At 37.8% G+C, this 16,234-nt stretch overlaps 1 protein-coding gene across 5 annotated transcripts in view; it reads left to right on the top strand.

The window, feature by feature from the left end:
- Positions 1-16,234, top strand: part of LOC129219839 (sodium/hydrogen exchanger 9B2-like) — a 92,607-nt gene that overhangs the window by 48,399 nt on the left and 27,974 nt on the right. For 3 of the 5 annotated variants that reach the window (XM_054854145.1, XM_054854143.1, XM_054854144.1), the window contains 5 exons: positions 1,981-2,153; positions 2,945-3,051; positions 4,497-4,655; positions 7,617-7,725; positions 12,450-12,601. In XM_054854145.1, coding sequence (XP_054710120.1) covers positions 1,981-2,153; positions 2,945-3,051; positions 4,497-4,655; positions 7,617-7,725; positions 12,450-12,601 — 700 coding nt within the window. The remainder of the gene's footprint in view (positions 1-1,980; positions 2,154-2,944; positions 3,052-4,496; positions 4,656-7,616; positions 7,726-12,449; positions 12,602-16,234) is intronic. The other 2 variants (XM_054854147.1, XM_054854148.1) reach the window with 1 other exon arrangement.

Raw genomic sequence — 16,234 nt, 5'->3', positions numbered from 1 at the left:
TACGTGAAATGAGGGTGTGGTCTCATGCTCAATTAGAGTGAGCAACACGATTCCTTTAAGTTGGTACTTAATAATGTAGTCTCATGGTGGATTGGAGGGAGTAACATGATCCTCTTAAGTGATATGAAGGCGTGGCCTCCTGCTTTACTAGAATAGAAACATAATTATTTTACGTAGGTGGATGGTGATGTAGTTTCATGATCGATTGAAGTAAGCAACATCATCATTTGAAATCCGTGAAATATTATGTCATCTCACGGTCGATCGATGTGCCATTTCTTTCACACTAAGTGTTTCAAAGCTCTTTGTAATTATATACTTAAGGAGGTGATGTAAGAGCTTATGGAGAGTAAGTAAACATAAATAGTTTCCAATTCTTCTGAAATTATTAAAGGTAGCCAAAAATGTGTTAGAACTCCTAATTTTTGAAGCTACTTAAAAAAGCTATACAAAATTAGACTGCTCAAAATGTGTTTAATTTACAGATAATATGGAATATACAAAGTTATAGAAGCTGTTAAAAAGAGCTATCACCAGTGTTGAAGCATACCTCCTCTCCCCTACACCAAGCGAGGGAGCGCTTCACGAATAATAATTTTAAAAAATCACAAAATTTTATAACAACTTACAAGCATAACCGACAGCCCGGTTATGGCATACAGGGACTGCAGTTTAGTCCTTGTTATAGACTCATCACTCTGGAAGAGTCAGTAAGCGAGCATGAATATTGGCCATTCCCGATTGACGAGTCCATAACAAGGGAGAAATTGCAGTCTCCGGGCTGTCGATATATGCTTATAGTTCTGCCTTAGCCTAGGCTTGACGGCTGAAACTTATAGCCTATTGACGATAGATTTATGTATGCATATTTTGTGCTTAAGAAAAACTAATAAGAACAGGACCATTTGGCATTAATTATTCGCTCACAAACACCTCGTATTGTGGGGCCCGATTTTGACCTTCTGCCCCTCATGCCTGGAAAGGGACATCCTCTCCCGTTCTGCTAACAGTTGCATCTCATAAAATAGAGAGTTAGAAGTAAACACATTTTGGCGGGAAAGTTTTCCCATCGCTTGTTTTGAGTAAACGACACTTGGAATTCAGAAGGGCATTTTCCTCTCTCTGCGACACCCGCGTTGGGTCAAAAAGGGTGAGCTTCTTTCGGAGATTTCAAACATTTTCCCCGTCCCCGAGTTACTGCTGCAGGATATAACTTCTGAAGTTCTGACATTTTCGAGCCCATAAAATAGAAGACTTGGGAATAACAAAATTCCATTCTGACACTTTGCGACACTCCGTACTCCATAAAACACAGGGTTTTCCTGGGAGCTGGATCTCCAGCTGCTTGAACTATGATCCTCAGAGAATGTGTCCCGATCAGGGAACTGCATCCCCCGGTATAAAACGGGGAGTTAAAATTTTTCGAAAGAAGAGGAGGATAGAGTTTTGAGGACAGAAGAGCTTTTCCCGAGCTCGGTGTTTCTCCGAGACGTTTTGTCCGGAGTTATGATATTAGAAACGCGCTCCCGCGAGTGCCTTCGGATTACTTAATGGAGAAGGGACCAAAATCTTGGTACGTACTATACTAGCTCCCACTTCCCACTACTTAATTTAAACCAGTTGATTAAAGTGTAATTTCTTTGGAGATCAGAATTATGATGTGTTAATTGTTGAAATTCTTAATGTTTTGAGTATTAATGTTTAACTCCTAACTAAATATCTAAGGTTAGATTAGAATTGTATATGTACTACTATATTTAATAAATATTCAATGTGCTATAATGAATCCAACTATTATGTCTTCTATATCCTACTGTCCAAAAGTCCACCAAATCAAACACAACGCTTTGTACTTACTACACTATGGGGAACGGTCCAGCAGTATGATATACATGTTTCTGAAATGGATTTGATAATCCATTATAAACTTGCACGGCAATGAAATTTTCTTAATCTAATTCTCTGTATGTTGTGTTGCAGTTTTTTGTTATCTGCTGTGTCTCCAGCTGTTGTTTTGCCTGTTATGCTAAAATTACTGAAGAAAGGTATTGGAACAAATGGCATTCCCACTATGGTCATATTAGTTGCTGGAATTTGCGATGTCCTGGCGCTTACGGGATTTGAAGTTGTTTTGGGAGTTACTTTCTCAACAGGTATTAAAAACGTTGTGAGGAGTGTAGAGCTCAATTTTACGCGACATACTAATCCTGATTTTCTTTGACAATCCCCAAACTTAAAACATTGGACTTGAATGCCTTTGTAAAAACAATTTGTGAACGATTTAAGAAACTTTAAAAACCTAAAATTATTGTTCTTTTAATAAATGGAAGATGTTTAAGAACCTTATAAATCTGCAACTCTAATTACTAATTCATTATTATTATTATTTTCATTATTATTTTGGCATTGGAGATATTTACAGATTTTTAAAAAAATGTAATCATATTTTTTAAATAAAACTTCATTACCTGCTAAATAATACTTTGATTGTAGTTGGTGCTAACCCAACCTGGCAACATTATGAAGGCTGCGCAGATCCTAATCACAGCATTACGACGGTGCTAAGTAGTGGCGCCGTCCCCCCAAGAGCAAGGACGCACCGCCAAAATACCATAAAGACCCCACGCAAAGCAAGAGTCCCCCCCCACAAAGAGAGAAAAATACCCCTCAAAGCAAGAGTCTCCCCCCCACAAAAAAGGAGAAAAAATCCCTCGAAGCAACTCCCTAACAATTTCAATGGCACAGCCTGCGCCACGACGCCTCCAAGGAGGGCATCCCTGCTGCCAGGTTAGGTTTGCCTTACTATAGTGATGTGAATAACTTGATTATATCACGTTCTTTACCAAGTTACATCTTGTCTGAGAATTATGTTCGTAAAACTACTAAAAACTCTTTTTATATTTTTATTATTCATTGCTTGAAATTATTTTACCATTTTTTACAGGTAGTCTAGGATGGACTATAGCTAAAGGGCCATTAGAAGTCCTAGTGGGCTTAGTGTATGGAATTGTTTTGGGCTTAATCTCGTGGTATTTACCAAATCCTGAAGAGGTAAGCTAAAAAAAAAAGGATCCTTAAATTTCTTTAAAATTTATAGATTTTGAATGACTAATACTCACGGAATAATGCATCAAACAGTTGGAGCAGAAAATGAACAAACAGCTTTCTTCCTGCTAACTAGTTCAGGGACAGATACAAGGGAGGGGGCGATCACCCTTCTCTTGAGGGACTTTCCTCCTGTAATTTTTTGAAAATGAAGTTCAAAAAGCGTAAATTTAGACGAGTTTCATTGCTGTTGGGAGAAGGGAGGTTTGGGTTTGATACGCTATCCCGGAACTGTTTCAAAATTAAAGTCCAAACCTTTTGTTATCAATATTTTAAAATCAGTATGCATAGTAAAAAGTAAGTAATAAAAATCAGTCGCCCCTCCTTTGAAACTTTCTGGATCCGCCCTTGATCTAGCTTGTGGTTTTGTTCTGTCTTTCTAACTTTGCGGACGGATCGATATCAGGAAGGAAATGGGGCAACGACGCTCATTTAAGGGAAAGTATGAATAGCTAGTCAAATTTTTCAAAAATTCAATACTTTTTTAAAGTGACGGATAACTTCAAAGAATAAGATACAATTGGCAATCAGCAAATTTGCTTAACGTATTAGGAATTTTTTTATTGCTCATTTATTTACACCGTTGATTGATCAATGCCGGACATGCTAGATAATTAATCTCCAAATTTGTACATAGCATTGGAGTTAGACAAAAGTGACATACGTAGTTACGTGTCATTTTCTACGTGTTCACTACCATAGATCGTAGCTTAAATAGCGACACATCTTGGGGCTAAACGTCGCTTTCTTCCTGTGTTTGCTATAATGAAGTAGCGCGTTTTGCTTCTATATTGTGGTACTTCTTGATTGTGGATTAACATGAAGTTAATAAAAAACCACAATCAAGAAGAAAAACACGCTACTTTAGCATAGGAAGAAAGCATTGTTTAGCCCAAAGATGGCGGACGTGTCGCTACTTATTCTACGATTCAGGGCTTTAAGATTGTCCTCTTCCCTCAAAAAAAAAAGTTTTGGAATTGTGCCAGTAATGCATATTAAGAAAAATGAAGTTTTCAAAAATGAATACATTCATGCCTTCAAATTTTTTTGAAATCTTTTGTTTCAAATATGAATACCCACGTTTTCAAATAGTGTGCTGGATAGTTTCATACTCAAAAATGAGTACATAACTCGGCTACTACTCAATTTTTAAAATTATCACACATCCAAAAATGAGCACAAATATCTCAAAAATAAACACATGTTGATTTGACTATTTGATGAATATTTGAATGTTTCAAATTTGAATACTGCATAGTCGGAGCCATTTTGACTCTGCAGTATGTTCAAATTTGAGTACTTTTCCGTCATTTTTGAAATTGTTGTTTTTAAAGTATAGTACGTTAATGACGACATTAAAAACTTAAGAACATTTTGCACTTTCTTTTCAGAAAAACAAAAATGTATTCCGCTTCATGATCCTGTGCTTCGGTGCAATGTTTATTTTGTTCGGCAGTGCGGCAGTGGACTGGGGTGCTGCGGGGGCCGTGGGTTGCATTTGCTTGCCCTTCGTTGCTGCAATACGATGGAAACAGGACGATTGGGAGGAGGTAAGACCTTAGAGCAGGAATTAAAATGGAAGGAGTAAGACCAATCATTGGCTTAGCAAAAGCTGACCTAAAGACCCCAAGTCATGTGACTCAATAACGAAGAATAGTAGGCACGTTTTGCGTGAAACTAGCGGAAGAAACCTCATTTCTACAAATGTTTTGCTTTAAAACTATCACGTGACTTGGGGTTTTGGTTTCACGACTGAAAGTCTTCACTCCCTCCATTTTATCTCTTGGCAATGGGTAAGACTGCTGTTTAATTTCTCTTAGGGAACGTCTACAAATGACGTCACGCTTTGAGAGAGGAGGGGGGTCGTGAAACGGTGACAGTTTGTGACAAGAAAGAGGGAGAGGGTTACAAGAAGTGTGGCACCACACATTTTTTGCAACAATATGCCTATGAAATATGTGACAACGGGAAGGTGAAGTAAGAGTTTTTGACAAAGGGGAAAGGAGGAGGGGGAGGGGTCAATATTGTTGAAAAAAATACGTCATCATTTATGGACAGCTTCTTTTCCTGGACTTACTTTGGATACAGAAAATTGAAATTCAAAATGATGAAAACGATACACTAAACGAGAAATTCGCTCGATTGCGGCGCCACCTTCGAGAAATTGGTGCCAAAAACTTAATTAGCACATTAGAACTGTGGTTCATCTGTATACAAAGTTTTTTTTTAAAAACCTTGAGTTATGATGAATGCGACCTGAGCGTCTACCTATAGCTTACGAGGACATCGTGCGGACGTGATACGGTAGTTTGTTCCTGACGAGGATGCGTATAGGTTCCCTACTATTTGCAGACTTAGTACAGACCCCTGGGGCCAGCATTCGTTGTTTAATGTGGTACCTCTGTTGGCAGATAACCATACCACTTGAGAATTTTGACACCCAGTCTCTCCTTCAGATAGAGGCAGCTGGTCTCTAACGGTGCCAAACTGCACAAAGAATTTTGTTTTGCCGAGAACATTCTGGCCAAATGAATTCATAATGAATATTTAACATGCCGTATTACATACGACGGAACAGAAAAGGCATAAGACTTGTGCTCCTTTCCGCACTAAACTAAAACTATAATTGAAGGGTCCGGGGCAGAAAAGGATCAAACCACAAGATGTAACTTTTCGATCAAAATTTTTGTTTCTGAAATTGTAATAAACATGACAATGTATTATGTCACTTGGAGAAAAATATAATTGGTTGTAGTATTGCAAAATACCGAATGCTTAATACCTTTGAAAAATTCTACAAATATTTTGTATAGGTTGGAAATTGGTCTAATGAAAAGTTCACATCATGTGGCACATCACATTCCTGCCCCGAACCTTTCAATTAAATAAGAAAGTGCTTTGTTGTGAAAGGATTCACTTTCTATCGATACCAAGAGATATCTATCTCTACAAAAGCGTGACTGTACCAACCATCGCTAACTCAAATATTTGAAAAATGTGACTGCGGCTTTCAAAATAATCGATCCACTTTTGTATAAAAAGATAGGGCGAAATCCAACTTCGTAGAACTCGTTTGCCTGAGAATGTAACTAGATCTGGTAGATATTGAAAAATTTTAAATCTATTTATTATTCACTGAATATCTCTTAGACACTAAGAACTCGATTTAATACTGATTTCATTTTTAGAACATAAAACCAACATGTTTATTTTTTGATTGTACAATAATATAAGGTTGATTCGAATGAAACAAGGTCAGTGCTTCTAACTTCACATTAGACGTTAGAGGGTGTCACATAACTTCATGTATGGAGGCACAATCTATTGGTAGAGTGACTGACACATGCGCGTTTGATGTTGCATAGTGACAGGCTGGTTTCACACCGAAGAGAAGGTGGTTACACAAGCTATCGTCCACTACGGAACCTGTCTTTGTTTTTGACCTCAAGGACCCACTGCTTGTCCAGTCCCTGGAACGAGGAATCACCATCAATACCCAGTGTTATCAAACCACTTAACAGAACCTTAGACGGGCCATTAAGTCGAAACTGCAAGGCATGTTGTCCAAAGGTGTCCACACACTGACAATGAGGTGAAGACGACATTGCAGCAGTTTTGGCGGGAAACGCTGGAACATCCACAGTACATAAATACACCGCCAGCTCAGTTATTCCATCCGATGACTGCAGTTTCGTGCTTTTTAGCACTCATCAGCCCGGAATAGGAACTCCCTGACCTGGAGACAAAAAACCTCTAAAGGGAGCCAAGAGAGCCAAACAAAGTGGTAGCTAATGTAGAATTAGCACACCAGATGAGTAACCACAGCAATGGTGCGGTTCAACTCAAAAATTTATGGAAAAGCATGCTTTGCTCTCTTGGCACCATTAAGAGGTTTTTCTCCCCAGCTCAGGTAATTCCTATTCCGGGCTGATGAGTGCTAAAAAGCACGAAACTGCAGTCCTCGGATGGAATAACTGAGCTGGCGGTGTATTTTAAGTATTTCTGCCTTAGCCCTGGTTTAGGGCGGTAACTTACTACAAAAAAATCCGCAGTACTGTCCAGACCAACCTCAGGCTAAAAGCAAAGAGGTGGGGTGTTGTGGAGAAGAGTACAGTCCAGATCTGTCACGTTGTGACTTTCATGGGTCAGATGTTTCAGAGGTTAGATGTTTTACGACCTCTGAAACAAGCTATGCTCAGACATCGACTCACAGTGGATGAAGAAATGTGTGACAAGGGGCAGGCCTCGATCGTGGATCCGACAGCAGCCTTCTTACTTCTTTAAAGATGGAATCGACCCACTAATGTCGCGAAGGGATAAATGCGCCAACACTTTCGGCAACTATTATTGAGTTTATAAAAACGTTACCGTTACTTTACACTAGTGACCGAGTTTCATTTGAATGCCCCTTATACATTTCACGATTATTTTATCAGTCATATTCTTTAGTTAATAATGTACGGGTTTTTTTTTTTTAATATCAGATTTATATGTTTATTTTTATGTTTCAGAATATGGTTGAAGGTGCCCTAACATTTGTGTGGAGAATTATAGAGCCATTTCTATTCGGACTTGTCGGCTCCGAAATTAGAATAGATTACTTACAGCCAAGCACAGTAGGTGAGTAAAATTGACTTAATAGAAAAGTGAACAAAATAAATGTAACACTAAAAGTTAAAATGTAATGCAAAAACAATATGGACAAAAAAAAAAAAAAAGCATCGACAAATAATGGCGTATTTTTACTGAGTTACTATTTAAAGCTGTTTGAAGCAAAAATGAATTATTTTGTTCTTTTATTCAGGTGTCAATACATAGTAATTAAATAAAACAGAAGAAGTGATTAGAGATATTTTGTAGAAAAACTACTCAAGGCTAATTTTACCCAAATTGCTTATATATTTTCCTACGGGGATGCGATTTCGATTTCTGAAAGAAAAAAAAAGGTGATATTTCGGCTGCTGCGAGAGGAAATAGCTTTGTAGAGCTTGCGTCTTACATATTGCTTGAAATGCACAATATCCTCTAATTCACTAGTGTAGGGGTTCTTAATCTTTTTCGATTTGAGGCACCTTTTGACCCAAGAATTTTCTCACGGCACCCTAGTCCACTGCATTATTTGAAGTAAGTGCGTTAGTACACCAAATAGGGCCACCGTTGAAGTTCAAAATCTAGAATTCCACTCTTTTATGATTGAACTGCTTCAACTTGTGCATATTCATCAGATGTGTCATAAAAACTAAAATAAAGTGAACATTTAAGTTTCAACTATATTTTCTGCAGTTTTAACAAAGAAAAGCGATTTGGCCTTATTAAGGACATGGGTCCTAATAAGGAAAAATCTAAGCAAAGATTATACTTCACACAGAGTTGAAAACAAAAACACCGAAACGTACTATCAAACTAAAACGAATTGAAAGGGTCTTTAATGTCAACAAGACTAGTAGAAACCATAATTTACCATTTGGGGAAGGGCGTTAGTCATAATTTTCTTTACTTGTACATGAAATACTTAACCAGGATCAGCATTATGGCTTAAAATCAAGGGTTCAGAGAGGAAGGTTGAAATCTGAAACCCCCTCTGCCCTCTCTCTGTAATAGAGTTGTAAAACATTTTTTTCTCGAAACAAAGCCTCGGTTATGAAACTAGCTTTGCTAGAACGTAGCTGGTTCAGCTGAACGAAATGCAAAGATTGAGCTGCATTTTAGGCAGTTCAGTAAAAGGTTTACGTTTAGAATTCTTACTAGACAGTTCTTGCATTTCGAATGGATCCATTGGCGAATCCAGAGAAATTAGGCTGCAGCCTGCCCAATCTCGAGCACCCAATCCCAACCCCCAACATCATTAAAGATTAATGAAAAAATGATCAGAGATGCTCTGTGATAAAATATTATTAAAATGGAATAGCAACGGATTAAAGTGCAAATTGGTCCAGAAAGTGGCTACAAGGTACAATTGGGGTCTTTTTATCAGTGCAAAAGAGCTCAACACACCGGTAAAAGTATTTGCGCTTGGTGTTTAAAATTTTGAAAGCATGTATAAGTAAGTAATCGTTGTCCCGATCTTCAAAATTTTGACGCAGAATTAGCTAGAGTTACATAATTCCCAATTGCATTTCTCTAATTTCCAAAACAAATAGTATAACTTCAATCCATATTTTAAGGTAACAAATTATTTTTTATTTGATCATTTGTGGAGTTATTTTTGTATAGTTATTTTTCCCGATTTTCTCTTTCCCTACTTTTTTGTTCTCTATTTATATAAGACTAAAATAGACCTCATTTTAATCGATTGTCTATAATAACTTAGTAGAACTTTTTAATGCATTCTTTCGACATCGGAACTGTGCAGTGATTTTATGTGTGATTGCAGAAAATAAAGCTTCTTAGATAATAATTTAAAGTGTCATTCTGCAATATGCCACTACGTTATGAACATATTTATGTGCCATATCTTACATAATGTAAACTAAATTTGTAAAAAGACGTTATTTTTATGTTTTTATGTGCTTAATTTGTCATAATCTTGTCAAATTTGGAGTTTATTCCATCAACTCAAAACTACCTTATTTTTTAAATATTTATCATCATGTGATTTTGCCTGCGGTGAATCAGCATTTTAAAATGGGAGTCTATGGATTTGGCGAGAAATCGGCGAGATATCGCCAAGATGGATTGATTCATGTTGAAAATTTTTAACGCCAATAAATAGCCAAATATCACCAAGTTTGTCAAGAATTGAAAAATTATAGTACTTAAATGTGGTGACATTTCGAGCCTAATAGATAACATAAGCATTTACTGAACTATTATCATAGTTGCTAGCTAGTTCTTGTTCTAGTTTTCAGTTGGCTGTGAGTGTATTTACACTCTGCTTAGCACTGTTCGTCAACGTGCTGCTTATGTGTCCTAAATACGTGTTTGCCATTACATTAATGATGTTTTTACGACATTTGCTTAATTGGTGGTGGTCAATTGTTAACGACTTGTAAATTTGCAAAAAAATGTTTTGTGCTTCTAAACGAACCAAGTTAACTTTCATTCAAGGGCACCTGAAGTAAAAGTGGACTAGTACCAATTTTGGTGCCAACGTTCCCTCCTCAGGAGTCCTTTTTTTTGGAATGATTAGTGACTCCGGAGATTTCCAAATAACAAACCTTTGGGTTTGGCTAATAAATTTAAGGTGATCACTCGAGCTTTGGAGGAACTACTAAAACAACTTCTGGACCCCAAAATACCTTGAAAAGTGATTTAGCAAATGAAAAGGGATTTGTCATAAAGTCGAGCAATTAAAAAATGAGCTAGCTGCGAATATAGAAGACATTCAGGAAGAAAGGAAAAGCGACCTTACTTCTATGAAAGCTCTTTCAAAGAATAAGTTAACCGCCATGGCATGGAAAATAGAGTTGATGCTATTGAAGCAAAATTTGGCTTTGTAGAGGAATAAATAGTTGCTGTGGAAACCGATATGAAGAAGAAAATTAATAAATGGGAAAGAAAACTGACTTACTCTGGAAATATCCCTGTACATACAGTTTGGGACTTCGACAGCCTTTTTTGGACTTTCAATAAAGCTCGCTACGTTCCACGAAAAAACTGCTCGGCGGGTATACAAGACCTGGTTACTTATCGTTGCAGAGGCAAATGGATGGGACTCTGACTAAAAATCTGTCACTTTGCAGCATCACTGAGAGGCGATGAACTGGGCACACTGCATCCCGGACAGAAAGCGCCACACATCTGTTCTGGAGCTCCGATTCTGCGAAAAATGCCAGATAAATTCCAATCAATTCCAGTTGGCACATCGCTATCAAAAGTTGAGTTAAAGGTTGAAAGGACGTTGAGACTCTCCAATGTCGCTTTCTTCAACTGCTGTACAAATGTTCCAGACTCTTTGGCGCTGAATTACTTCATCGACGCGATTTTGAGATCCAGAAATTCAGAAGGCTCTATGGAGGCAGCATCTAAAATCTACTGTTGAACGCAATGAACTTGGAGGTGGTCCAAGAAGCTATGCGGATGGCAATTCCATTCGGACTGGACAAAAGAGTGAACCTGATTCCAGATCGTCACGTTTCGCTCAGCTTGCGAAACAAGGTAATGAATTGAGCAACAGTTAAGTATATAGTAGTTCAAAAGAAGTATGGTTTTAAGTGTTGGAATTGTGGTGGTGAGAACCACTTGCGAAGAAATTGCCAAACTTATCAAAATACTGGAGGAAAGCATTCAAAATCCAAGTTTTAGAGATGTGGTGGTGCAGGTCACCTGCGATACTGTCTAGCTCTCCAAAAGACACGAGAAAGGTTCCAACACAAAAGTAATGTCTGCTTCTGCTATAATGAAGTAGCGTGTTTTACTTCTTGATTACTTGTAGATAATTAAGCTACGTTCTAGGGCTTTAGTGGTAACGAGGTTCACATGCTAGAATCTGCAAAATTCAGAAAGATAAAAGAGCTGCTTCCACGATTCAAGATCCGAGTATTGCTAGATTTATGATAAATTTCCCATTGGACAATAATTTGTAAATTGAGTACATATTTTGTTTTAAATTTATTTTTAAGTTATCTTATTATTATCACTGCGGTATATATTGCTGCTTCGTTAACATTCATTGAGTGTATGGGTGTTACGAATTTGACTCCCTTTCTGTAGATCGTACTTCCGGGGACGTGCAGTCTTTAGGAAGGGCAATGTAAAAATTTTTTATAAAAAGTTCTTTTTTTTTTAAATTTTGTGTGCTTAATTTGTTGTAATCTTGCTAAACTTGGTTTTTATCCCATTAATTATAACTCAAAGATATCTTACTTTTTGAAACTTTATAACTTGTATGCTGATTTTTCTTGCTTTGCAACAGCTTTAGCTAACGAGTTTATGGGCTTCGCAAAAAATTAAAGACAAGTTGGCATAACTTTCGGCGACTAATTTTTGGCACTAAACTTGGCATCAATTTGGCAGCAGATAACTCTAGAATTTACTGGAATTCTGGCGCACGTTCTTTTTCCTATCGAGATTTTTTAATGAGTCGTTCCAATGATAGAATCGAAGTTTTAGTTGGGCGTGAGTGTGTTTTCGTCTGTTTAGCTTTATTGCCTACATGTTGTTTGAGCTGTGATTTTGTCTTTATGCCTTTTTGTATTCAGGAGTGAATATGTGCTTACCGTTGTGCACGGTTTTTTTAATGCGATTTGCTTGATTGCTGCGAATATTTTAGCAATTGCGAACGACTTGTAAATATTTGTAAATAAGTTTGCTGTTTATTTAAAGGAACACAGTCATCTAATATTCGAGGTCGCTTAAAGTAAGGAGGACCCGTAACAGTGATGATTATTTTTATAATATTTTAGCCCTTGGTTTAACTACATTGCTTGTAGCGCTGGCGTTGCGGATGCTTACGTCACTGTTAACGGCATGGTGTAGCAGTTGGAACGCAGCAGATTTCACTCGAAAAGAACAAGTTTTTGTCATGATTGCAGGGGTGCCCAAAGCAGTAGTACAGGTAAATTGCACTTTAAAAATCATTGATGCAATTTTACTTCAGAATACGGAAAGTAAAAAAGGGAAAGCAGGTGTTCAATTTTACAAAATTTCTAAATTATTTATTTTTTATATTTTGCTGCATTATGTTTTATGCGTCCTAAAAATTTTACTACTTAATTTCCTTACAGATACCTTTTGGACTATTTTTATACAGCATAGTACATAATTTATCTTTTTCCTCCTGAGGAGCACATTTTGTAAATAGGTTGCGCAGTAGGACTTTGTACCCTTAGTCATTACTGGAAAATTCAGACTTGATACTACAATTCCGGAAAAACCGAAGATTCGGCAATGTGCATGTATATACAGATACATTCTTTATCATAAAAGTTTGTTCACCAAGGAAGAGTTGTCAGAATGAAGTTAAAGCAAAATGATAATTTATTAATGGAGAAATTATAAATAAATGGTGGTTTTTGTATCGCGTTGAGCTACCTCTAGCGTGAATTACGAGGCGATGCAGGCGATCATTGAGGCATAGCAGTCTCGTATGATGTCCTACGTCACCTCGTACTACAGTTACTGTAAACACGCGTATAATTTGATCAAACTCTTAGATAGTCTAACTTAAAAGCCCGAAGCGATCCCATATATGCTTGATCTGCGACAAATTAGAAGATCGAACAGGCCAGAGAAGGTGATAATGTTGAAGGGGAAATCCTCAGACGCTCTTGCTGTGTGTGGCCGAGCATTGTTCTGTTAAAAAATGGCTCCGGGGAGCTTTATCACAAGTGTAAATACATGTGACTGAAGCATGGTACAAACATACTGTTTGGCTGTCCTAGGGTAGTTTATCAATGTAAGGGGTGGCCATGTATCATATGCTATGGTGTCCAATAGTCTGGCGTCAAAAAGTTAAGGTACAACATGTTTTTTGAAGCTCACCATTAAACAAATGGCAGTAACAATAAACTACATAATTTGCATGAATGATAATAACGAACTTTAAGACCATTTATCAAAAGACGATAGCTGCTAGTTTTATTTTGTAGAAAAGAACATATCTTTATAAGTGAGAAAAAAATATGCAAATATCAAGCTTTCGTTTATTTGTGTGTAAGCTGTGTTGATTTTCAACTGTTGTTGACAGTTTCGGTGACAATAGTCAATAGAGTTTAGAAAATGTCTCAGAGACGTCCGATTCGTTAAAGTGGCTTTCAGTTGGACGGATGGAAATGGGAATGTCTCAGGCTGATACTGCTAGACGTCTCACTGTGTCTCACAGTGTTGTTCAGAGACTTTGGGATCGATACCAATCAGAAGATTCTGTGCCGAGAAGAACTATTTCAGGCCGACCACGAGCTGCAACATCTGTAGATGATCGTTTTCTAGTTCTTTCAACTCGAAGAAGAACTACTACTATGCCCGCAGCTCGTTGCAGACCACTTCATAGCATCAGGAAGAAGAATCTCTGCTACTACGGTGTGAAATCGTCCAACCAAAGCAGGTCTCTATGCAAAACGACTAGTTGTGTGTCTACAGCTCAACGGAACACAGCGAAGGATCCGCTCATGCTGGACAAGAGAACATGTTTTCTGCACCCAGCAGCTATGGACTTCTGTGCTGTTCACAGACGACTCCAGATTTACATTGGAGAGTGATTTAGGGCGTCTACTGATTTGGAGGAAACAGCGTACTAGATACCATCAGTACAACACTGTTGAAAGGCACAGTTATAGAGATGGTGGAATCATGGTTTGGGCAGGGATCTCGCTCGTTGGTCACATTGAGCTGCAGGTGTTCCATGCAGTAACTCTGACTGGTCTAAGATATGGATCAAGGATGAGATCCTTGATCCATATGTCCACCCATATGCTGGTGCTATTGGAAATGACTTAATTCTGATGAATGGTAATGCACGACCTCACCGAAAAAGGATTGTTGAGGAGTATCTTGAGGACTTCAGTTTGGAACGAGTGGAATGGCCAGCTTGATATCCAGATCTGATTTCCGACTTTTCCACAAAGATTGCTTTTTTTTTGTTATAAATCGTTTTTGCAATACACTAATACAAATTTCTATGACGCATTCAATAAAAAAGTATTTGATGCACATATCCTCCAAATTTTTTGTTTCTACATTCATTCATTTGCAAATTAGACGCAAAAAAAAAAAAAGGTTGTACTTTAATTTTTTGAGGCCAGTGTGTCACCCTAGCAGCTTGTGCGGTGTGCTGTAGAATACAGAGGCAGGATTAGGGCTTTCACACTGTCACCTAAATTTGAAGTCGCGTCGTTTTCGACGGGGTGGGCTATAATCGAATGGATCCAGCAGATCGTCTTAGCGACAAATCCAGATTCAATTTTGGCAATGATGACAATTGTGTACGCATGTGGTGATCCCGTTGTGAGCGTCATTTACTGTTTTTGCTTTTCAGCTGCGCACTGCACCCACAGCTGGGGTAATGTCACGGGGTACAATTGTATACGACACATGGTCACCCCTTATTTATACACGACATCATGATAGCCCAAAAGTACGTTTGTGGCAAGCGTCAGAGATATGTATTGATTCTCTTGGTGGGACCCACAGGAGCATATTTTTTAACAGGACAGTGCTCGGTCACACACAGCAATGACGTCACAGGTCTTTGCTTTCTGACCTGCTCGATCCTCTGATTTGTCACAGATCTAGCATATCTTGGGACGGTAAGTTGGACGGCCTACGAGTTTAAAGGAATTAGCGGCGCCCTTACAGTAATTTGAGATTTTTCCTGTAATAAATGATCATTTTGTAATCATTTTCTTATATCAGTATTGGCCTCACGTATGTGAAATTTCGTTTCATTCTGACCACTCTTTCTTGACGTTTACATTTTTATGGCAAAGAGTGGTTTTAGGGGTCTCATTTTGGGTGGGTGGATCCTCTTTAGCATTTGAATTGGGAGCGGGAACACTCTTGGAAGGTAAACCCTTGACAAACATGACAAAAACTTGTACTTTTAGAGTGAACGTTTAAGACTAGAACAGGCATCTCACGTTTTTCGAAACCAGGCAAAAAATTAATCAACTCGACAAGTTAACTGGCCTTACTTTAAAGCGGAAGATCTCAATTTTTTGCAATTTTGAATAAGTCGGTGTACTAACACAACCTGATTTGGGGCCGTGGGAGGTATAGCCATAATAATGATAATAATAATAGTAATATTAACAACAAAAATAACACTTTGAGCCTCTAAATATGTAAATGATATAAAATGTTCCCAAGTAGAAAAATAGCAGTTATATAAAGGAAGTACAAAAAACTCTAATTAATTACTTTGACTTTTAATCGGTACAAAAGAAGAAATTTCTGTTTCATGGAATTTCGTTACAAAACACTACTCTAGAGCCCCTCATCCTTCTTAAAATCTCGAAGAACTTGAAAATCATATGTTAAAAATACTCGGAGTTTAAAAATCGTTGACAATACTAGCCGCCTGCTAGAAAAACGTCCAAGAATCGATGTTTTTTTTTAATTTTTTATATCACCATTCATCAAACTCGTACAAAAGTGAAACTGGGCTTATGAGGTTCCCCGAAAAATTACGAAGCTTTCGGTACCTAGACTCTTTGACAGACCCATTATTTAGGGAGGGGAGGGGTCAATTGCC

This window comes from Uloborus diversus, chromosome 4 (genome assembly GCF_026930045.1).
Source record: "Uloborus diversus isolate 005 chromosome 4, Udiv.v.3.1, whole genome shotgun sequence".
NCBI classification, from domain to species: Eukaryota; Metazoa; Arthropoda; class Arachnida; order Araneae; family Uloboridae; genus Uloborus; species Uloborus diversus.
Note: the sequence above shows the minus strand (reverse complement) of the source record. Positions and strands in the feature narration are given on the sequence as shown.